Genomic DNA, 22,416 nt, shown 5'->3' with positions numbered 1-22,416 from the left:
TTTGCAGTAAGGAGTTCATGATCTGAGCCACAGTCAGCTCCCAGTCTTGTCGAATAACCATTGACAGGGGAATGATGGATCCCTCCTTTCCCCATGATCTGCTAAATCCCACTTTTCTTTCAAGGGAACACTGTACCCCCAGTGATTAACAGTACCAGACACACAGAAAATGCTGAATGAATGAAACCCACTTTTTAAAAATGTAAGACAGTTACATAAGGATTTGTGGACTAATGAAAGAATACTAGGTAATAATTATGCTTATGTTGTACAAGGTACTTCACATACACTGTCACTTAATTCTCAAAACACCCTATGTGTTCAGTCGTGTCAGACTCTTTGCAACCCCATGGACTATAGCCCATCAGGCTCCTCTGTCCATAGAATTTTCCAGGTAAGGATACTGGAGTGCGTTACCATTTACTTTTAGGGCTTCCCAGGTGGTGCTAGTGGTAAAGAACTTTCCTGCCAATGCAGGAGACATAAGAGACTCGGGTTTGAATCTTGGGTTGGGAAGATCCCCTAGAGGAGGGCATGGCAACCCACTCCAGTATTCTTGCCTGGAGAACCCCTGGGACAGAGGAGCCTAATGAGCTACAGTCCATAGTGTTGCAAATAGTATGAGGTGACTGAAGTGACTCAGCACGTGCATGCACTCCTCGGAACACTCTATGAAGTAGGTTCTATTATGGTCCTTAGTTGGGGCGCTTGAACCACAGAGAGGTTAGGAAATCTGCCTAGATTCGCACACTAATGAGTGAGGGAGCTGAGATTAGAATAAAAATGTCCAATCTGAAGTTTGCTCTACGCCTGGCTCTAAAACCTTGCAGTTGAGGTAATGGATATCTTAATTAGCTTGACTGTAATGCTCTCAATCCTCTCACAATGTAGATTAAAATATCAAGTTGTGTACCTTAAAGACAGAATTATTTATTTGATGATTATATCTCAATAAAGCTTAAAAGAAGTTAAAAAAAAAAAAAAAAACACCAAACAAACCTTGCAGGTCATCAGCATCACATTGGTGCTTTAAAAAGTAAACTCCTGACCCTGTGCTTCTAATTCCATAGGTGCGGGGTGTGATGCGGAAACAATGGCAATAGTGACAGACTTTATTTTCTTGGGCTCCAAAATTACTGCAGATGGTGACTGCAGCTATGAAATTAAAATATGCTCGCTCCTTGGAAGAAAAGCTATGACCAACCTAGACAGCATATTAAAAAGCAGAGACATTACTTTGCTGACAAAGGTCCATCTAGTCAAAGCTATGGTTTTTCTAGTAGTCATGTATGGATGTGAGAGTTGGACCATAAAGAAAGCTGAATGCTGAAGAATTGATGCTTTGGATCTCTGGTGTTGGAGAAGACTCTTGAGAGTCCCTTGGACAGCAAGGAAATCCAACCAGTCAATCCTAAAGGAAATCAGTCCTGAATATTCATTGGAAGGACTGATGCTGAAGCTGAAGCTCCAATACTTTGGCCACCTGATATGAAGAACTGACTCACTGGAAAAGACCCTGATGCTGGGAAAGATTGAAGGCAGGAGGAGAAGGGGACAACAGAGGATGAGATGGTTGGATGGCATCACCGACTCGATGGACATGAGTTTGAACAAGCTCCGGGAGTTGGTGATGAACAGGGAAGCCTGGCGTGCCGCAGTCCCTGGGGTCGCAAAGAGTAGGACACGACTGAGCGACTGTACTTACTGAAGCGCTGTAGGATCCGGGTGTTTGTAGAACGCGTGTTTGGCCAGAATTACATCAGGGCCTGCGTGGCGCAAGGGCCACTGGGACTTGTAGTCACACAGTATAGTCCGTCGGCGACTCCCGGAAGTGACGCAAAGTCCCGCCTTCTCGCCGCGTTTCCGCTGCTTAGGTTAAGCAGTGTGACTTGGGAGCTCAGCTGCTGCGTACTTTTTGAGCCTCGTGCTTCGGAAAAGGGGAGCAGGGTTAGCGTATGTGTGGGGACGGTAAGGGTGGGGGTCTGGAGATGGCGGCCTCGTCCCCTTCTCGGAGCCCGTGACTTTGGGTCTCTCCCACAGGTCCGGCCGCAGCCGCTCAGCGCCGTCGCCATGTCGCGGTTTTTTACGACCGGTTCGGACAGCGAGTCTGAGTCGTCCCTGTCCGGGGAGGAGCTCGTCACCAAACCTGTCGGGGGTAACTACGGCAAACAGTGAGTGAGGGCCTAGGCCATGGGGACCACTCTGGGTAGGCGGGGCGGAGCTTGCAGGGTTCAGCAGGGTGTGGAAGGCCGCGTATACGCGAGAGGAAAGGGGAATGGAAGTGGGGGCGGTGAGAGCGGGTTCTAAGGATGTTGAGAGTTTAAGGTTCTGAAACAGTGTTGGGTTGGGGGGTGGAGATCGTAACGCTTAGGGTGCTGTGAATTGTGGGAATCCTCCCACCAGGCAAAGGATAGAGTCACGAGAAGAGATTTCCCACTGGCTAAATCTGTTGCATGAGTAAGAAACCCCTAATACTTGCTTGATGTTTGGGAGTTCCTTGATGTGATTCTGAGGTCCTTAAACATCTATTAGTATTTTCCTGTTGTTTAGTCTCTAAGTCCTATCGGGACTCTCTTTGCCACCCCATGGGCTGTAGCCCACTGGGCTCCTCTTGTCCATGGGATTCTCCAGGCAAGAATACTGGAGTGGATTGCCATTTCCTTCTCCAGGGATCTTCCCACCCCAGGGATGGAACCTGCATCTCCTGTGTTAGCGGGCGGATTCTTTGCCTCTGAACCACCAGAGAATCCCCCTCCTGTTGTTTATCTCCATTTAAGTACTCGTCTCCCATCTCTGCAAATGAGAGATTTTCTCCCTTGGAAACATTGAAATTTGTTCCTCAAACTAACGTCATACATGCCACCTTCCTTATTTTTGTCGTATACCTGTGCTTAAGAATATATATACATTACCACTTCAGAGTCTTGTTTCAGAATAAAAGTCATTTTTAAAGATGAAAAAGAGTCTACATATATCCATATGAATATAGTTTCATATCTGTGTCACAAGTGGAAAATCACATTACTTGTTATAAAATAGGAAATAATTGGAAAAGTTAATAAGGTGGAAAGAAAAGAGAGATTGTTATCAGCTGAATTCTGTCTGTGGTCTGATTTTTAATTATTAAAGAAAAATAACGAAATGGAGGTGTCAAAGCCATTGAGGCTCTTTCCTTGTCCTCTCACACTGTGGGAAACATTGCTTTCCAGGACCTAGTTCGGTTTCCTCTTCTGTTCTAGGAAACCTAGAACAGGTTTCCTCTTTGATTAGAACACCTTTTCCATTCATTCTAGGTGGTAAAGTACCTTTTCTCTTGACTTTTAGTAATTCTCAGTGACCTGTGTCTTCACATAATTTTTTTGACACAGTAAATAAGCACCTTCGTTTGTTTATGTTTGAGGATGGAGACAGTCGTCCTCATCCTTGTATGAGTTACAACATTTGACAAACACCCTCACTTCAAGTAAGCTAAAAAGATTGAGTTCTATATGATGAGGCAATGAAGAGGAAGAGTGAAACAGGATGGGGGTGGGTAGGAATGGGCCTAAGTTATTCAGTTCCACTGGAGGAGGAAAAGAGAGATCATTTGGAAAGAGTGGAGTTAGGAACAGAAGTTAATAGTCTCTGTTCATTTCAAATAGGCCATTGTTGCTGAGTGAGGATGAAGAAGATACCAAGAGAGTTGTCCGAAGTGCCAAGGATAAAAGGTGAAGCCTTGGGGAGGCTGGGTGATGGGGAGTCTCTGGGGCAGTGTTGGGTTTTCTGGTTGGTGATGGTGGGCACGTCCAATGTGGTATTGGGCTCTCAAACCAGGTTTGAGGAACTGACCAACCTTATCCGGACCATCCGTAATGCCATGAAGATTCGGGATGTCACCAAGTGCCTGGAAGAGTTTGAGCTCCTGGGAAAAGCATATGGGAAGGCTAAGAGCATTGTGGACAAGGAAGGTGTCCCCCGGTTCTATATCCGGATCCTAGCTGACCTGGAGGACTATCTTAATGAGGTGTGATTCCTGTGGTTGCTGGGGGATCCCCAAGGGGACTGTGGACCTGGAACTGTGCCTTACCCCATATCCAGAGATCATGTCTCCTCTTGAGTTGTTGGTCAGATACTCAGTGTTTCCCAGAATGTAAGAAATAGGGGGGATGAAGCCAGGAGAGGGACTTTTTTAGGCTAAGAGTTTTAATCATACTTATTCTTGTATTACTTTTTTACTTGTGGTTTTGTACTTTTTGTAGCGATACATACATAAGGGGTCTTTAAGCAACATAAGTTAACATGTGCAGTTATTAAGTAGTTTAGATGTATATAGATAGCAATACTCAACAATGTGAAGCCTGAAGTTGAGAGAAGATTACTTAATTTCAGATCTCCATTCTCTTTTTCTTCCCTGTTCTTTCCTTCAGCTATGGGAAGATAAAGAAGGGAAGAAGAAGATGAACAAGAATAATGCCAAGGCCCTGAGCACTCTGCGCCAGAAGATCCGAAAATACAACCGAGATTTTGAGTCTCATATTACAAATTACAAGCAGGTGGGGGTGCTAGAGGGAGACTTCTTAAACTGTGAGGACAGTGGCCCCCATGACCGAGACAAAAAAAGCCATTTGTACATCTGAAGTGTGTGACTGGGGAAGGGATCGTGATGACAGCTCTGTGGAGTGGAGAGGGTGGGATGGAGTAGTGGCTGGCAGGCATCTTTAATTTTCTCATCTCCCTCTGTCAAGAACCCTGAGCAGTCTGCAGATGAAGATGCTGAGAAGAATGAGGAGGATTCAGAAGGTGAGTGAGAAAACCCTTAATTGCAACTGGTTAGGAGGTCAAAAGGGCTTTCCTGGTGGCTTAGCAGTAAAGAATCTCCCTGCAGTGCAGGAGATGCGGGTTCAATCTGTTGGTTGGGAAGATCCGCTGGAGAAGGAAATGGCAACCAACTCTAGACTTCGTGCCTGGGAAATCCCATGGACAGAGGAGCCTGCCTGGTCACCAAAAGTCTAATGCGATTGAGCGCAAAGCACAAGGAGATCTAAAATTTGGGGTTTTCTTGGTTGCCATTCACCTCTTCACCATTCTGGTTTTTTCCTCTCTCCCCTTCCCTACCAGGCTCTTCAGATGAGGATGAGGATGACGACGGAGTCACTGCTGCAGCTTTTCTAAAGAAGAAATCAGAAGCCCCTTCTGGGGAGAGTCGAAAGTTCCTCAAAAAGGAGGTTCGAGCCAGGGTTACACTAAGGGGTGGTTTGCTTGCTGTGGACCTTGCTTGGGTCTCTGGGGAGAAGAATAGACTCATAGGGCCTAGAGTTGGGAGGGGTGGGGATTAGCTGAGTATGGTCTTGGAACAGGTTTCCTTTTCGTTTAGAGCACAGAGTGACTTGGAATCAGGACAACTAGATTCTGGTCCCAGCTCTGCCTCTAGGGAGCTGTGTGTCCCTGGAGCAAGTCACCACTTCCCTCTGGGTCTTGGTTGTCCAGTCCAGCTCTTACTGTCCAGATTGAACCACTCATTCTGCTCCTAAGAATCTTTAGAACACAGGTCGGCAGGGAGAGCAGAGACACCACCAGTCAGTCTTCCCATTGTCTGTCTTCTGATCTTTTCTTTTAAGGATGAAGATGAGGACTCAGAAGATTCAGAAGATTCAGAAGCTTGGGATACAAGTTCCACGTCTTCTGATTCAGACTCAGAAGAGGAAGAAGGGAAACAGACTGTGCTGGCCTCAAGATTCCTTAAAAAGTAAGAAAAGTATTGGTACTTCAGGCTACAGGGGAAAGGACAGGAAGCCTTTCTGGAGTCCCATTTATTTATTTTCCATTTCAGTTTTAATTTTTATTTATTTTTACATTGAAACATGTTTTATTGAAGTATAGTTGCTATATAGTATATAAGTTACAGGTGTACAATACAGTGATTCATAAATTTTTTTTTTAATCTATTTATTTTTGGCTGCACTGGGTCTTTGTTGCTGCTCATGTGCTTTCGCTAGTTCTGGCGAGCAGGGCCTACTCTCTGGTTGCAGTGTGTGGGCTTCTGATTGCAATGACTTCTCTTTTAAGAGTTATATTCCCTTTATAATAGAGTATAAAATATTTGCTCTTGTCCCGGTGTTATACAGTATGTAGCTTATTTTATACCTGGGCAGCAGAGGATGAGATGGTTAGATAGCATCACCAACTCAGTGGAATTTCAGCAAACTCCAGGAAGTAGTGGAGGACAGGGGAACCTGGCACGCTACAGTCCTTGGGGTCGCAAAGAGTCAGACATAGTGACTCAGCCACAAAAACAAAGTAGTTTGTACCTCTTATTCCTCTGCCCCTATGTTACCTCTCCCCCTGTGAAGTCCTTTTAGGTTGTAGAGGCCAACAGAGGGATCTCAAAGTCAAATATATTAATTGGCTGAGGTTATGAAGCTGATGAGTCCTGCAGATGAATTTGAAGCCGCCAGTGTCCAGATGTTTAACCGCAGCAATGCTCACTGCCTGTGGACTGTTTTATCTTTCTTTGATGCTGATTGTTGTTTACTTGCTAAGTCATGTCCAACTCTTTTGCGACCCTATGGACTGTAGCCTGCCAGGCTTCTCTGTCCATGGGGATTCTCCAGGCAAGAATACTAGGGTGGGTTGCCATTTTCTTCTCCAGAGATCGAACTTGTGTCTCCTGCTTGGCAGGCAGATTCTTTACCTCTGGACTACCAGGGAAGCCCCTGAATAACTGTGTAATATTGGATAAACTATTTGACATTTCCAGTCTTCAGTTTTCTTATTTGTAAAATGGGGTGGTACCTGACCCTGTCTTAAGGATGCTTGCAAGAATACAGCAGAGTGATATACCCCCACAGCCCAGGACCGGGGTTGGTGAGTCCTCAGTGATGGTTGCTTCTCTTGTCCCTCCTCCTGAGAACTTAGTATACAGCATGTAGACTGCAGCAAGCCTTCCTGAATTTTACTAGTACTGTCACAGAATGGGAGCAGAGTCTGATTTGAATTCTGGTCTTAGCCCATTCTACTTTAGTTGCTGTCAACTTGAGTGAGTCACTTAACTTTCTTTGATCTTTCTCCTTCCTCCTTTGAATTCAGGGTGATAGCTATCCCTGCATAGTCTACAAGAGTCAAGTATCAAGCTCAGTGATAACTGGCAGGAATACTGATGCTCTAAGGGTTGCTTTTCTGCTTTCAAAAGTTGGAGTTTAGTTGCTTCAGGTGTTAGGGAGTTCTGTGACATTACAAGGGTTTAGACATAGCCATTTTACTGAGAAACGTTTTTCATTGTGTGCTCCAGGGGGCAGCTGTGGTCATGTTCAGGGAGTGTGGTGTGTCTCTGTGGGTTTTTAAATTCCCAACACTTCTGACTCCAATATGTGTCAGTTTTTTCCTCATACCAGTTAGTTCTCCAACTCTCTGGACACCAAATGGGTTTTCAGTACTCACTCCAGTTCTGGCACTAACTCCCCAAAGTTAGCACAGACCCCACAAGACTGCCACCACTTTAGATGCCAGTTGTTAAGTCCCAAGGTTGACTACTTCTGGCCAACCAGTTCTAAATTCAGAGAGTTCTCACAACCCCTTCCTCAGGTTCAGTAATTTGCTAGATCAACCCACAGGAACTCAGGAAAGCTCTTTACTTAACTGTTGTTTTTGTTTGTTTAGTCGCTAAGTCATGTCTGACTCTTTGCAGCCCCATGGACTGCAGCTCTCCAGTCTTCCCCGTCCTCTACTATCTCCGGAGTTTGCTCAAGTTCATGTTCATTGAGTCGGTGATGCTATCCAACCGTCTCATCTTCTGCTGCCCTCTTTTCCTTTTGCCTTCAGTCTTTCCCAGCATCAAGGTCTTTACTTACTGTTACCTGCTTGTTATAAAGGATACAACTCAGAAACCGCCAAATGGAAGCACTGCATAGGGCAGGATATGGGAGAAGGGGCGTGGAACTTTGATGTCCTCTCTGAGTGCACCATCTTCCTAGCACCAGCCAGGAACGCCTCCATCCAGACTGTCATGTAGGGATTTTTATGGAGGCATCATTATGTGACCATGATTGCTTAAATGGTTGACCATTAATCATGGGCTTCATTGCCAGTCCCTCTCCTGTTCCCCAGTGGTCAGAAGGTGGGGCTGTAAGTTCCAACCCTCTGATCATGCCTGGATCTTTCTGGCAACCAGCCCCAATCCTGAAACCTTTCTCGAAGCCTGCCAAAACCTCATTAGAATGAAAGATGATCCTGTTGCTTGGGAAATCCCAAGGGATTTAGGAGCTCTGTGCCAGGAACTGAGGACAAAGACCAAATAAATATTTCTTATTATACCACAGTATCATATTCCCTTCTCAGAGGATTTACAACCATGCATCAGTTAAGCAAATTTGATCTGCTTAACTTTGTTTTATTAAGCATCTCTTAAGTTTGCTTTACCGTGAAACTCATCTTTTATGCCTGTTGACATCCTATAGAACTGTCACCCGTATTATTGGTTCATAGCTTTTGTATTTCCTTTATGGGCCTGTCTTTCAGTAATTGGGTATTGACGTCTCCACTGTTTGGGCCAGTGTGCTGCACAAAGGCACACAGGAGTCAAGTTGGACTGAGGAGACAAGTTGGACTCTAAAGTTAAACTTAGGATATCACAAGAAAAGAAAGCTACAAACCAGTATCTTTCATGAAATTTAGATTTAAAAATCCTCAACGAAAACCAAGAGAGGTTTGACTTTCCAAATTATTTTTCAGAATAACTATTTTTAAGATTGTGAAGTGAAAGTGGCTCAGTCGTATCCATCTCTTTGCAACCCCAAGGACTATACAGTCCGTGGAATTCTCCAGGCCAGAATACTGGAGTGGGTAGCCTTTCCCTTCTCTAGCGAATCTTCCTGACCCAGGAATAGAACCAGGGTCTCCTGCTTTGCAGGTGGATTCTTTACCAACTGAGCTATAGGGAAGCCCCACTCCCCCCCCCCTTTTTTTTTAAGATTAATCCTGTCTTTATTAATTTTTCACTTCAGAGATTACCCTTGATAGATTTTTTTTTAAACCTTTGAAAGTTTACTTTGTATACCTAACCTCACCGAGATCCCCCCTCCCCCCCAAAAAAAATTTAAGATTAGGTTTATTTAAAATTTCAATGTCAGTGGTTGGGTTAATTGTGGGATCCTTAAAGGCCTTATTGACATTAAGAGCTTTTGGTTTTGTAGTGTTAAAGGATAATTCAGATACACTGCTTTTACTTGTATAATGAGGTAGACCAATTTTTAAGATTGATTTCCAAGCCAGGACAAAAAGAGAATTTGTATAAGAAAGAGGAACAAAGAAGGGAAGAACCACAGACAGCGGTGGGAATATTGAATTTTGTTTGCACATTTGTGTGTGTGTAAACTCATTAGCTATCTAAGCCAGCAAGCGTTGATTTCAATTCTTAGTGGATTATCTAGAAACATGACAGGCTGTCCCCTATAATATCTGCCAGCATCCTTTTTCAACATCTCCATATTAAGCCAGTCTATACCCTTTCCCTCAAAAGAATTTCTCAGCTTTCATCTTTTGGTCAAAACAAGCGCATAAACAGGTTTAATCTCAAGAGCTTCAGTCTCTTTGATGTAATAAGGGTAATAACGTTGGTCTAGCAACATTAAAGCACCTGGATATTAGGTAGTGGGTTTGGGGGCAGAAAACATGAGGACCATCACAGATAGAATACACATTCAGGATCTTTAGTCTAATTTTCTAATCAGGCTCAGTCTGTCTAGGAGAATGTCATTAAGAATCAGTTGAGTGAACTTTTAATCAAGAGGCTGTTTTCTTAATTGATTTTTTTCCCAAAATATTTATCCAGGTACAGTAAGTTGTTATTTACGGCACATCTTTATTTAGTAACCTTGACTGACCAGTATTTGAAACCAGTTTTGTTTTGGATTAATTCTTTTTCTTTTTTAAAAATTTTTAGCTGAGACACGTGGCTTGGGGGATCTTAGTTCCTCAGCCAGGGATCAAACCCGTGCACTTTATAGTATAAGCTCAGAGTCCTAACCGCTGGATTGTCAGGGAATTCCCTATTTAGGGTTAATTCTTACTTAAGGAATTTGTTAGTTTGGGGCTAAAATGTTAAATTATTTGTTATTTTGGACCATACTGGAGGTAAATTATAAATCACGTGTTTGTGTTTTTGAATTTGTAGTTGGGGTAGAAATTCTTAAGTGCAAACTGAGGAAATCTAGTATGTGTATGTTTAGGGGCTCTAGATAAGAGTTGTGGTAAAGAGGGTGTGGAATGGTCCTTTTCAGTGTAGTTTTGCTGTTGTTCATTTGCTAAGTCATGTTCTACTCCTTGCAACCGCATGGACGGCAGCACACCAGGCTCCCCATTCTGCATTATCTCCCAGCATTTGCTCAAATTCATGTCCATTGAGTCGGTGTTGCTGTCTAACCATATCAGTTTCTTAGCTGTGTATTTAGTTAGAGGTGTGTCTGGTAATGTCCTAGAAAAGTAGCTTGTATGTGTTGAGTGTATACCTGAGTGCAGAAATGTTAGATTTCTGATCATTGCTAACAAGATTTGAATATACCAAGGTATATTCTGTCATAGGGGAGAGGTCAAGTCAAATTTTAGGTCTTTCAGTTAGAATTTCAAAGGGTGAGAGTTCATCATGTTTTTGATGTGTAAATCACAGTATCTTGAGGGTTTAGAGTAAAACTTTAGGCCATGGAAGATTAAATTCTTCCTTGATTTTTAAATAGCATTAAGTCCTGGGCTTCCCACGTGGCCCATTGTGGTAAAGAATCTCCCTGTCAATGCAGGAGATGTAAGAGACGTGGGTTCTCTGGAAGATCCCCTGGAGGAGGGCGTGGCAACCCATCCCAGTATTCTTGCCCAGAGAATGCCAGAGACAGAGGAGCCTGGTGGGCTGTGGTCTGTAGGGTCACAAAGAGTTGGATACGACTGAAGTGGCAGCACTCAGGCACATACGCGGGTCCTTTGATCTCAGAGCTTTGGATTTGGGTGATGCAGACCCGACAGTTTCAGCTTAATGAACATGCTTTGCATATTTGCAAAGGATTTTACCTATGAAATGCATTTTTATCATAGAGAAGATTGCAGTAGTACAGAAGGAAAACCAGTAAGCTTTTATTTAGAGTGAAGGCACAGGGAGTCCTGGTGGTCAGATGGTTGGGATTTAGCACCCTGACTGCCATGGCCCAGGTTCAGTGCCTGCTGGGGAACCGTGATACCACAAGCAGTGCAGCATGGCGGGAGGGAAAAAACAACTTAATGGCATAATTTTTTTAGTGTGATATGGTAACAGACCTTGGTTAGTAGCCTGACAGATGGAGCTACTTAGTAGTCCTTACTCTTGTGATGGTTATAGTTAACCATAGGTCATTCTTGTAGAGTGTAACTTGGACCCAGGTTTAGGTGGAGAAAAAGAAGTATGTGGGAGGGAAATGCCTCAGAGGTGGAGGGGGCTGATCTTTCATCTTCTCCTGGGTTTCTTGGCAGGGCCCCCACCACAGAGGAGGACAAGAAGGCGGCTGAGAAGAAACGGGAGGACAAAGCCAAGAAGAAGCATGACAGGAAATCTAGGCGCCCAGATGAGGAGGAGGAAGACAATGAGGGTGGCGAGTGGGAGAGAGTCCGAGGTGGAGTGCCCCTCGTTAAGGTGAGGATTTTAGAACTAAAATGAGTGGGGAACCAGTCTGAGAGAGCATACGGGTGCTGTCCAGGTCGGATTCGGGAGAAAAGTTAAGGCAGCCTGCTCATGATAACGTGTGTTATCTAGGAGAAGCCAAAAATGTTTGCCAAGGGAACTGAGATCACCCACGCTGTTGTCATCAAGAAACTGAATGAGATCCTACAGGCACGAGGCAAGAAAGGAACTGATCGGTAAGATGCATGGGCCTGGGCTTTGTGATGACAGGGTGAAAGCTCATTTTCTCCTGAGATAATGGAGGTGGAGGTTGGTGGGGAAATAGTGCTCTTTGGGGAAGATCTGTGTGTGGCTACAGTAGAAGGAATGAAGTAGTTGGAGTACTCCTGGTCCATTGTCTGCTAGTTGCATTCCCTTGGACCTTAAATTAGCCACTTAACCTTTGGGGGCTTTCCCGATTTGTAAAGTGGGAGTAATGCTCACCTTCTTTAGTTGTTCAGTGACTAAAGAGGATGTAGTTTGCATTATTCCTATTTCTCTTTGAAATTTATGAAGGAGAAGCAAGTGTACAGGTGGTGAGGCTGGGGGTGGGTGTTGGAAATAAGGTTGCCTTGCTTGTCTGAAGAGGACAAGATGAGGCTTTTTAATGTGTCTCCTCCTCCTCACCCAATTCTCTCCCCTCTACAGTGCGGCCCAGATTGAGCTGCTGCAGCTGCTGGTTCAGATTGCCTCTGAAAACAACCTAGGAGAGGGCGTCATCGTCAAGATCAAGTTCAACATCATTGCCTCTCTTTATGACTACAACCCCAACCTGGCCACATACATGAAGGTAAGAGCGATACTAGCATCCCAGGGTGGAGCTGATGGGTCGTGGGAAGGGGCCTCATGTCTCAGGACTCAGTGGCTGAGGAAGGCCCCTGGATTCCTGGGGAAAGGTGCTTTGGAGGCATCTGTTCATTCCACATGCACACCTTGACTGCTTTCTTTTGGCAGCCTGAGATGTGGCAGAAGTGTCTGGACTGCATCAATGAGCTGATGGACATCCTGTTTGCAAACCCTAACATCTTTGTAGGAGAGAACATTCTGGAAGAGAGTGAGAACCTGCATAATGCAGACCAGGTAAGGAGGGGATTTGGCAGCTAACTGGAGGCGTGTTTTGTCTGCTTTGGGAAGGCCCTTTGGAGACAGAAGGATTGAAGGCTGAGACTGGAATCTGGACTAATTTATTTCCTCTTTTGCCTTCTCTTCAGCCACTGCGTGTTCGTGGCTGCATCTTAACTCTGGTGGAACGAATGGATGAAGAATTTACCAAAATAATGCAGAACACTGATCCTCACTCCCAAGGTGAGCCTGAGCAGGCGTGGGCATCAGTGGAAAGAAGAGTACAGGGGTTAAAGCGAAGAATTGTACATAGAGTGTTTGGGAAGCCAGCCCTTCCTTACCCCAGCATTCACACCACACCGATATCTTTAAGATATCAGATCCCACTCCCACAGCTTGTGATTCAGTAGGTCTGGGTGAGGCCTCAGATTTTGTATTTATAGCATGTTCCTAAGTGGTGATGCTATCTGCCACTTTGAAAACCATTGGGGTATGATCTCTGTTGACTTGACTTGTTTGGCTTGGATGCCTTAGACTCTAGGATGGAGAAATACAGGACATTTACACAGTAAAATGTGAGTGTCCACCTATGCCCATCAAGTAAATAGTGTAACTATGAATGAGAAAGCCTATGGCTTTCATGCTCGTGAAGCTTACATTTCGGTGCTAAAGAAAGGCAGTTTTACCATAAAAAAAAAAAAAAAAGATGGTTTTCCCTGGTGGTTCAGTGGCTAAGACTCCACACTCTCAGTGTAGGGGTTCTGGGTTTAAATGGTCGGGGAACTAGATTCCACATGCACCTAAGACCCAGAACAGCCCAATAAATAAATTTTTAAAATGAACCAGTCAGTTATAGATAATGTAAAAATTCAGATCAGGGCCTGTAATAGAGGATGACCCAGGTGGTGGCTGGCTTGAAATAATTCTTGAAGAAAGCGTCTGTAGGTAGGACCCCTTTGAGGGGAGAGCGGAATGCGGAGGACGAGGAGTTAATCGGGAGGAGTTAGCAGAAGAGAGTGCCTGACAGAAGGCTTGGAAAGTGAGCTTAACATGTCCCAGGAGAGGATGGTATTTTGAGCGCACAATGGGTGCACTTTTCTGATGGGTACAGAAAACACAGGGAGAGGTCATTGGGTTGATGAGGGACGTATGGTTGGGGAGGCCTGGGTGCCTGGCTAAGCGGAGGGTGGGTGCTCTCCGTGCCAGAGTACGTGGAGCACCTGAAGGACGAGGCCCAGGTGTGTGCCATCATTGAGCGTGTGCAGCGCTACCTGGAGGAGAAGGGCACCACTGAGGAGATCTGCCGCATCTACCTGAGGCGCATTCTCCACACCTACTACAAGTTTGATTACAAGGCTCATCAGCGGCAGCTTACCCCGCCTGAGGGCTCCTCAAAGGTGAGTGCTCGGCTGTGACACCCAAGGGCAGGGGCTGTGTCCGTTGGTTCTGCACGTCTGTTGGGACTTGATGGCAGATCTCCTGTTGCCTGGGGATTGACTGATGGAGCAGAGACGGAAACCCGGAGGGACTCGGATGAGGCAGGATGGAGTCTTGTCTTTGGTTGCTGAAGCCAGAGCCATTTAGAACCGTTATCTTTGCCGTATCTCCTCCTCCAACAATATCTCCCCACCCCATCCCTCCAGTCTGAGCAAGATCAGGCCGAAAATGAGGGTGAGGACTCAGCTGTGCTAATGGAGAGACTGTGCAAGTACATCTATGCCAAGGACCGCACAGACCGAATCCGCACGTGTGCCATCCTCTGCCATATCTATCATCATGCCCTGCACTCCCGCTGGTACCAGGCCCGGGACCTCATGCTCATGAGCCACTTGCAGGACAACATTCAGCATGCAGACCCACCAGTCCAGGTAAGATGGCAAGGAGGCACTCTGGCCCTGGGAAGACCAGGCTGGGCCCCTGTCTTCTCTCTCTGTTCAGGCAGGATGGCTCAGTTGGATTAGCCTCTTGTCTGGCTGATGCAGATACAGGGAGACACTTGGTTCTTCCCAGGTGTCAGCATTCTCTGGTTCTCCTGCATGGGGCTTCCTAGGTGGCACAGTGGTAAAGAGTCCACATGCCAGTGCAGGAGAAAGGGGTTTGATCCCTGGGTTGGGGAGATCCCATCAAGAAGGAAATGGCAACCCACTCTAGTATTTTTGCCTGGAGAATCCATTGGACAAAGGAGCCTGGAGGGCTGCCGTCCATAGGGTTGCAAAGAGTAGGAAACAACTTAGCAGCTGAACAACTTTGTCAATATTTAGTGTTGTTGGTCTTTTCAGTTTTGGCCACAGTAGTTGTTATCTAATGGCATCTCATATCAGTTTGTATTTCCCTGATAACTGTTGAAATTGACTACTTTTTAAGGTTTATTGGCCTTTTATATTTCTTTCATAAAATGTCTCGTCAACTCCTCCACCCCTTTTTTAGAAAGATTGTTTACCTTATTGAGTTGTAGGAAATCTTTATATATCCTGGAGATTAGTCCTTTCTCAGATAAATGTTTTCCAGATATTTTCTCCAGTCTGTGGTTTTCCTGTTCACTTTTTTAACCATGTGTTTTAAATGTATGTAGTCAAAATATCAGTTTTTTTCACTTACGGTTATTATTTTGGGAGTTCTGTGTAAAGAAACCTTTGCTTACTTGCAATTCATAAAGATCTTCTTTTTTTATTTTTTGGAAGTTCTTATGGTTTTAGCTTTCACATTTAGATCTATGATTTTTGCAAATGGTGTGAAGTCAGGGTCAGACTGTATTCTTTCCCCATTGTATTGCTTTGGTGCCTTTGGAAAACCATATGAAAAACTACATGACCTTTTAAGTGTATTTTTGGGCTCTTTATTCTATTCCATTTCTTCATTTTTTTCTTTCCTTATGCCAGTCCCATACTGTCTTGATTGCTGTTCTTTTAGAGTAAGTCTTTGATGTCAAGCCATATGACTCCTCTGACTTTCTTTTTTTTAAAGCATGCTTTGAATGTTCTGTGACATTGCATTTCCACATAAGTTTCAGAATCAGCTTGTCGATTTGCAAAAGTACCTGCTGAGATTATATTGAATCTGTAAATCAATTTTGGGAGAATGGACACCTTAACAAGTTTGAACCTTTCAATCTGACATGTTATCTCTTCATTTAATTTCTACAACTTGTCTGCAGTGTCTTGTGGTTTTCACTGCAGATATATTACACATCCTTTAAAAATTTATTCCTGAGAATTATGATTTTTGATGCTTTTATAAATGTAATTTTTAATTTAATTAAACTTTTTAGTTTGGCTGTATGGCTTGTGGAATCTCAGTTCCCCAACCAAGGATTAAATCTGGGCCATGGCAGTGTATACTGGACCACCAGGAAACTCCTCTTAATTTTATTTTTTCATTGTTATCTACAGGTATTTAAAAATAGTTACTTTTTTTTACATTTGGCCTTGGATCCTGCCATTTTGCTAAATTCGCTTTTAGTCTAGCCCTCTATATTCAAGGATTCAACCAACTGCAGATTGAAGACATTGTGGGAGGGAAATCCAGAAAGTTCCAAAAAACCAGAATTTGCCTTAACTGGTAATATTTACAAAGCACTTACATTGTATTAGTTGTTATAAATAATCTAGAGATGATTTAAATTATTTGGGAGGATGTACCATATATATGGATTTCCCAGGTGGCTCAGTAGTAAAGAATCATCTTGCCAGTGCAGGAGACACAGGTTCAGTCCCTTGGTCGGGCAGATCCCCTGGAGGAGGAAATGACAACCCACTCCAGTATTTTTGCCTGAAAAAAATCCCATGGACAGAGGAGCCTGGCGGGCTGTAGTCCATAGACTTGCAAAGAATCAGACAACTGAGATCACACCCACTATAAATACACAAATACTCTGTCATTTCACGTTAGAGACTTGAGCATCTGCAGGTTTTGGTGTCTGTGGGGAATCCAGGAACCATCCCCCATGGACACAGAGGGGCAACAGTATTGGGTCTAGTATTTTATAGATGACTTAAGACTTTTCACTGAATCATGTTGTCTGCACACGGCAACAGTTTTACTACTGTACCAGTCTTTATGACTTCTTTGTTTTTAATTTCTCTTTTACCATATTATAATTGTTCAAATCTCTAATACTTAGGGCTGAATAGAAGTGACAGCAGCCATCTTGGCTTGTTCCCAGTCTTAGCAAGGAAGCAGTGAACATCTCACCGTTTAAAATAATGTTAGCTGTAGTATTTTTGTAGATAGACATTCTCAGATTGATGAAGTTCTCTTCTGGCCCTAGTTGGCTGGGAATTTTTGTCCTTAATAGGTGTTGAATTTTGTTAAAATCTTTTCCTGTATCTATGGAAATAATGCATAGTTATTTCACCATTATTCTGTTTATATGGTGAATAACCATGATTTTAGATTTTTATACCAGCCTTTCTTTCCTGAGATACATCCTTCTTGGTCTTGCTGTATTACCTCTTTCATATATTGCTGGATTCTGCTTGCTAGTGTTTTTTAAGGCGCTTTGTATTTAAGTTCATGACTGATATTGATGTTTATATTTTTGTTGGTCTTTCCCCTCTACCAAAATCTGTACTTATGCTGCCTACAGTATAAGTTATCTTAATTATTGACAAGTCCATATTTTCAATTGCCTAGGCCAGAAACCTTGAGAGTCATCCTTGATTCTTGTTTTTTTCTCATATTCCACATCTGATTCCCCAGGCATTTGTGTTGAAAATCCATATCTGATCACTTATTATGATTTCCACTCCTGCCCTCTGGTCTAAGACACTGTTAGCTTTCTGGTCTCTCTGCTTCTGCCCTTACATCTCCTCAGGCTGTCATTAATACAGAGCCAGGGTAATCCTGTTAATAAAGTCAAATTATGTCACTTTATTTACTCAAAACTTTCCTGTAGTTTATCATCTTAAAATCCTTAACATGGTTCATAAGATCCTGTACTTGCCCTGTTTCTGATCACATCTTTTACCAGCTCTAGCCGTATGGAACTCCTTGTTCCTTGGATGTGTCTGGCACAGTTCTTCCACGGGGCCTTTGCACTTACTTTTCCTTTTTTCTAAAATGTTCTTCCCCCAGATATTTGCATGACTTGCTCTTTTTCTATTAGGTCTTTATTTTTAAACATCACCTTCAAAATGAGGCCTTCCCTAGTTACCCTACTTAAAATTGCGAGTTCCCACCTCTGCTACCACCGCACAAACTCCCTTCTTAACTCCTCTGCTTTATTTTTCTCCTTAGCATGAATCACCACCTGTGTATTATGGCTATTTTGTCCTCCACACCCCTATTTCTAGAGCGTAGACTCCATGGAAAGGGAGGACCTGGTCTGTTTTGCTGTCTGTCCTAGCCCACAGCATAGTCCTTGACGTCTGTTGTATGTGTGACGATTGCCTGTGGCCATCACCTCTGAGTGCATCGCCCTTCACTCCTAGATCCTGTACAACCGCACCATGGTGCAGCTGGGCATCTGTGCCTTCCGCCAAGGCCTGACCAAGGATGCGCACAACGCCCTGCTGGACATCCAGTCAAGCGGCCGGGCCAAGGAGCTGCTGGGCCAGGGTCTGCTGCTGCGCAGCCTGCAGGAGCGCAACCAGGAGCAGGAGAAGGTGGAGCGGCGCCGGCAGGTGCCCTTCCACCTGCACATAAACCTGGAACTGCTGGAATGTGTTTACCTGGTGTCGGCCATGCTCCTGGAGATCCCCTACATGGCCGCCCACGAGAGTGATGCCCGCCGACGCATGATCAGCAAGCAGTTCCATCACCAGCTGCGGGTGGGCGAGCGGCAGCCCTTGCTGGGTGAGTGGGGGGCTCTGGTGCAGCGGCAGACTCTGCGCGTTTGCTCCTTCACTACTTGTGATCAGAGGGTTAAGAGACGCTAAAGGGAGTAACTTTCCCACAGGATGGTTTAAACTTTCTGTGACCTGATTGCAACAATATTTTTAAATTAGTGTCAACTTGGATAGTACTGCCTGGCGCTAGATGTTTTATAAATAATAATTAATTTTTTTTCATTAGTAATAACCCTATGATGTAGATACTATTATGACCCCCTTTTTCCTAATTAAGAAACTGAGGCACAAAAGTGACTTTACCCGGGGTAAACAGAGCTGATATGTGTCTCTCTGACATTTTCCTCTTTCATGCATGTTTTTCAGCTAATTAACTAGACCCAGGGCATTACGAGTCTAGCATTGGCTCCTTTGATTACTTTGAAAGATCCAGTCACTCAGTACAGAGGTTTTTGCGATTTCACTGGGAAAAGAATTTGAATTGCGTCCTTCCTGTGAGGCTGGTGCATGGAAGGACTTGGTGAATGAGCCAGGCTCACTGCCCACAGCCACGTCCCCTTACACATTTGCCCTCTGCCGAATGTGTGTGTGGTCATGTTAAGTGCACGTGCACTTGAGGCAAATTTTGTTTGGCCTCTGTAGTGGTGCTTTGCTTTTTTTCTAAATGGAAAATTTCCAGTGAAAATCTGTGTGTCCAGCATCTCTTAGGGCTTCTTGGTTCATTCCCCACTTCTCTCTACTATTGCCTGCAGTGAAACCAAAAGTAGAGAACAATTGGGATGTTAGACTTTTTTTTAGGTCAGTGAATCTTGTAAGAATCTGATCAAATTTATGGACCCTTTCCTAGGAAAAGGTACATAAGGGTGCACACAGCAATTTGGCAACATTTTCAGGGAACTGACCAATCCCCTGAGGCATGTCATGGACTGATTTAGTCTAAATAAATTTATTCTGATACTAAGTGACTTGTACAGTCACATGGCTACTTAACTGAGAGCAGGGAGAGTCTCAGTCTGGCTGTTGGCTTTCCTGGCCTGGGTTCCTCCTTAAACAGTGCTTGTGGGTACAGGAGCCCTTGTCCCAAGTCTCCCTAGTTCCTGCCTCATTCCCAAACTTTCAGGCCCCCCTGAGTCCATGAGGGAACATGTGGTCGCTGCCTCCAAGGCCATGAAGATGGGCGACTGGAAGACCTGCCACAGTTTTATCATCAATGAGAAGATGAACGGCAAAGTGTGGGACCTTTTCCCAGAGGCCGACAAAGTCAGAACCATGCTGGTTAGGTGAGCCGAGAGTGAGATCCTGGTGGGGAGAGAAGACAAGACCGGTTGGTCTTCTCTCTGACAATCTCCCCCTTTTCTTCCTTCTCCCCACAGGAAGATCCAGGAAGAGTCGCTGCGGACCTACCTGTTCACCTACAGCAGTGTCTACGACTCCATCAGGTAGGATGGGCCCTGGGGAGGCACAGGAGCCCCGGGTTGTGGTCACGGGTTCTCATCGCTCCCCGCTCTGGGCCTTCTTGCTCCCCAGCATGGAGACGCTGTCCGACATGTTTGAGCTGGACCTGCCAACGGTACACTCCATCATCAGCAAGATGATCATTAACGAGGAGTTGATGGTGAGGGCCAGGGGTGGCGCCAGGGCAGGTGGTGTCATGGAGAGTTCGGCATGGAGGAGACTGATCTGACCCTTGCTCTGCCTCCCTCCTGTCAGGCCTCCCTGGACCAGCCAACGCAGACTGTGGTGATGCACCGCACGGAGCCCACCGCCCAGCAGAACCTGGCCCTGCAGCTGGCAGAGAAGCTGGGCAGCCTAGTGGAGAACAATGAGCGGGTCTTTGACCACAAGCAGGGTACCTATGGTGGCTACTTCCGAGGTGAGTGCTCCCACCCCCTGTTCGCTCTCAGGATCTTGGCCCCCTTCCTGCCCCTCCACTGGCTCTCACCACTTCCCCTCCCCATCTCTCTCCTGCAGACCAGAAAGATGGCTACCGGAAAAATGAGGGCTACATGCGCCGGGGTGGCTACCGCCAGCAGCAATCTCAGACAGCCTACTGATGACCTGACTTTTGTCCCCAGTGCCCTAGACCATTCACCCTTTAGGTCCAACCACACTGCATTAAAGGTCTGTCATTAAAGGTCTGTTTAGAGTTATTGTAGTTCCTGCATGTCCACATGATACCAGAGGTATGTGGGATGCATTTATTTGCTAATTATGTTTCTAAGTTTCTGTCACATGACAGGCACAGGGGTTGAGATTCAGGGTATACTTGGGCATATTCCTGACTTCATGAGCTTGCTGCTCTTTGACATTTGGCAAAAACTTGTAAAAACATGATAAGTTATAACAGGGTTTAGTTTTTTTTTTTAAGGTGGTGGAAGTATTGAATAGGATGTGACTATGGGCCATAAAGGGGCTTCCCGGGTGGCTCAAACGGTAAAGAACCTGCCTGCAATGCGGGAGACCTGGGTTCGATCCCTGGGTTGGGAAGATTCCCTGGAGGAGGGCATGGCAACCCACTCCATAATTCTTGCCTGGAGAATCTCCTTGGACAGAGGAGCCTGGCAGGCTACAGTTCGTGGGGTCACAAAGAGTCAGACACGACTGAGCAGCTAAGCACAGCACAGCACAATGAGGCATAAACGGCAGGGGCAGCATAATGGAAGCAATAGTAATGGACATTTCAGGTAGACGGGTGGTGGTTCACAAGGCAGGGAAATGGGAGAGTTAGTCTAAATCTGTGTGGGGATAAATATAATAGGCCTGTTATCAATTTAGTCTTTGTTCAGAAATACAAGAAGAGCGGGGATGCAGAGGGGGCTTTATAATGAGGTTGGTTTTATAAATGTGGAGTTTGAGGTGCCTTTGGGACCTAAAGCAGTTGGAGGTTAAGTGTTTACAATGCATATTAATCAGACTATAGGCTAAGGCTGCTATAACATAGGTACTCCAAAACAGTGATTCAAACAAAATAGTTTACAGTCCAGCGATAACCCTATTTTATAGTTGGGGAACTGACATTAAGTGATTTGTTGGAAATCTCATAACAAGGAAATGAGGTAGATAGATGCACAGTGAGGCAACTTGACTCTGTGATCCTAGCTCTTAACCTCTGTACTTAGTGGTACTTATATTTCTGGGATGGGCAGCATAGAGGAGGAGAGAGCTAATGACTGAACTCTCAAGATGGGAGTGGTAGGTGAAAGGGAAGCCAGGGAGACTTGTGGCCACAGAGGTAGCAGAACCAGGGAGAAAGGGTGAGAGAAAGGCTGAAGAGTTATCTCTATAGACAAGGCTGTCCTGTGCTAAATTTGGCCAGCTTAGCACCCTTGGGCAGAAGGTAGAGCCTTTGTGTTGTCCATTTCCAGGAGGTACCTTTCCATTTTCCAATCTGGAACAGCGTTGTCAAAGCTTTTTCTGTCTGGAGCTAGATGGTAGACATTTTAAACTTTGTAGGCCCTATATGATCTGTCACATACACCTTTTTTCTTTTGAGCAACTGTTCAAACGTGTAAAATCCATTTTTGGCTAACTGTTCAAAAACAGTCCATGGACCAGGTTTGTCCCAATACCTGTCCTACAAAGTGATTGGTGCCTCTTGGAATTGTACCACATGGCATTATTGGCAGAGGCCTAGCATACGTTCCACATGGTTTTGCCTCAGCCTTACCCTTGTGGAGGGAGACAAAACATGGCTTCTACCAATGCATGCCCTTCAGTTTTGGTGAGAAGCTCAAATTGACAAGTTTTTCTTAAAATTTTCTAGAGTTCATCAAATTTCCCAAGATGAGTTACTTGAACAAATCTAGCTGAAACAATAGTCTTACGAAAATAAGGTCAGATTTAAAAGTTTTTAAGACGCCAGCAGTATTTTGACAAACCTAGAGGTTAAAAAACAATTTTTATTAAAAGAAACTC

General features: G+C 44.7%; 1 protein-coding gene across 3 annotated transcripts; it reads left to right on the top strand.

Moving 5' to 3' along the window:
- Positions 1–1,831: 1,831 nt before the first annotated feature.
- Positions 1,832–20,639, top strand: LOC122701561 (eukaryotic translation initiation factor 3 subunit C). Of its 3 annotated transcripts, none has more exons than XM_043914627.1 (21): positions 1,832–1,947; positions 2,041–2,171; positions 3,642–3,707; positions 3,814–4,003; positions 4,407–4,532; positions 4,725–4,779; positions 5,098–5,204; positions 5,598–5,725; positions 11,467–11,626; positions 11,747–11,850; positions 12,302–12,443; positions 12,608–12,733; positions 12,865–12,958; positions 13,922–14,112; positions 14,359–14,583; positions 18,145–18,508; positions 19,622–19,781; positions 19,875–19,940; positions 20,029–20,116; positions 20,212–20,374; positions 20,473–20,639. In XM_043914627.1, exons 2-21 carry the CDS (start codon positions 2,071–2,073, stop codon positions 20,553–20,555), a joined length of 2,739 nt encoding a protein of 912 aa, XP_043770562.1. In that variant the 5' UTR covers positions 1,832–1,947; positions 2,041–2,070; the 3' UTR covers positions 20,556–20,639. The 3 variants fall into 3 exon arrangements, with proteins under 3 accessions (XP_043770562.1, XP_043770561.1, XP_043770563.1); XM_043914626.1 differs by having other exon boundaries at positions 1,832–1,953; XM_043914628.1 differs by having other exon boundaries at positions 1,841–1,938.
- The last annotated feature ends 1,777 nt before the right edge of the window (positions 20,640–22,416 follow it).

This window comes from Cervus elaphus, chromosome 10 (assembly GCF_910594005.1).
Source record: "Cervus elaphus chromosome 10, mCerEla1.1, whole genome shotgun sequence".
Lineage (NCBI taxonomy): Eukaryota > Metazoa > Chordata > Mammalia > Artiodactyla > Cervidae > Cervus > Cervus elaphus.
The sequence above is the reverse complement of the archived record's forward strand: the minus strand, read 5'-3'. Positions and strand labels throughout refer to the sequence as shown.

Bases quoted from the DNA above. Each gene is read 5' to 3' on its own strand.
- LOC122701561 (XM_043914627.1), top strand. From the start codon at position 2,071: ATGTCGCGGTTTTTTACGACCGGTTCGGACAGCGAGTCTGAGTCGTCC. The intron at 11,851-12,301 runs GTAAGATGCATG...TCCCCTCTACAG, and splicing joins GGCAAGAAAGGAACTGATCG to TGCGGCCCAGATTGAGCTGC. The intron at 20,117-20,211 runs GTGAGGGCCAGG...CCCTCCTGTCAG, and splicing joins TCATTAACGAGGAGTTGATG to GCCTCCCTGGACCAGCCAAC.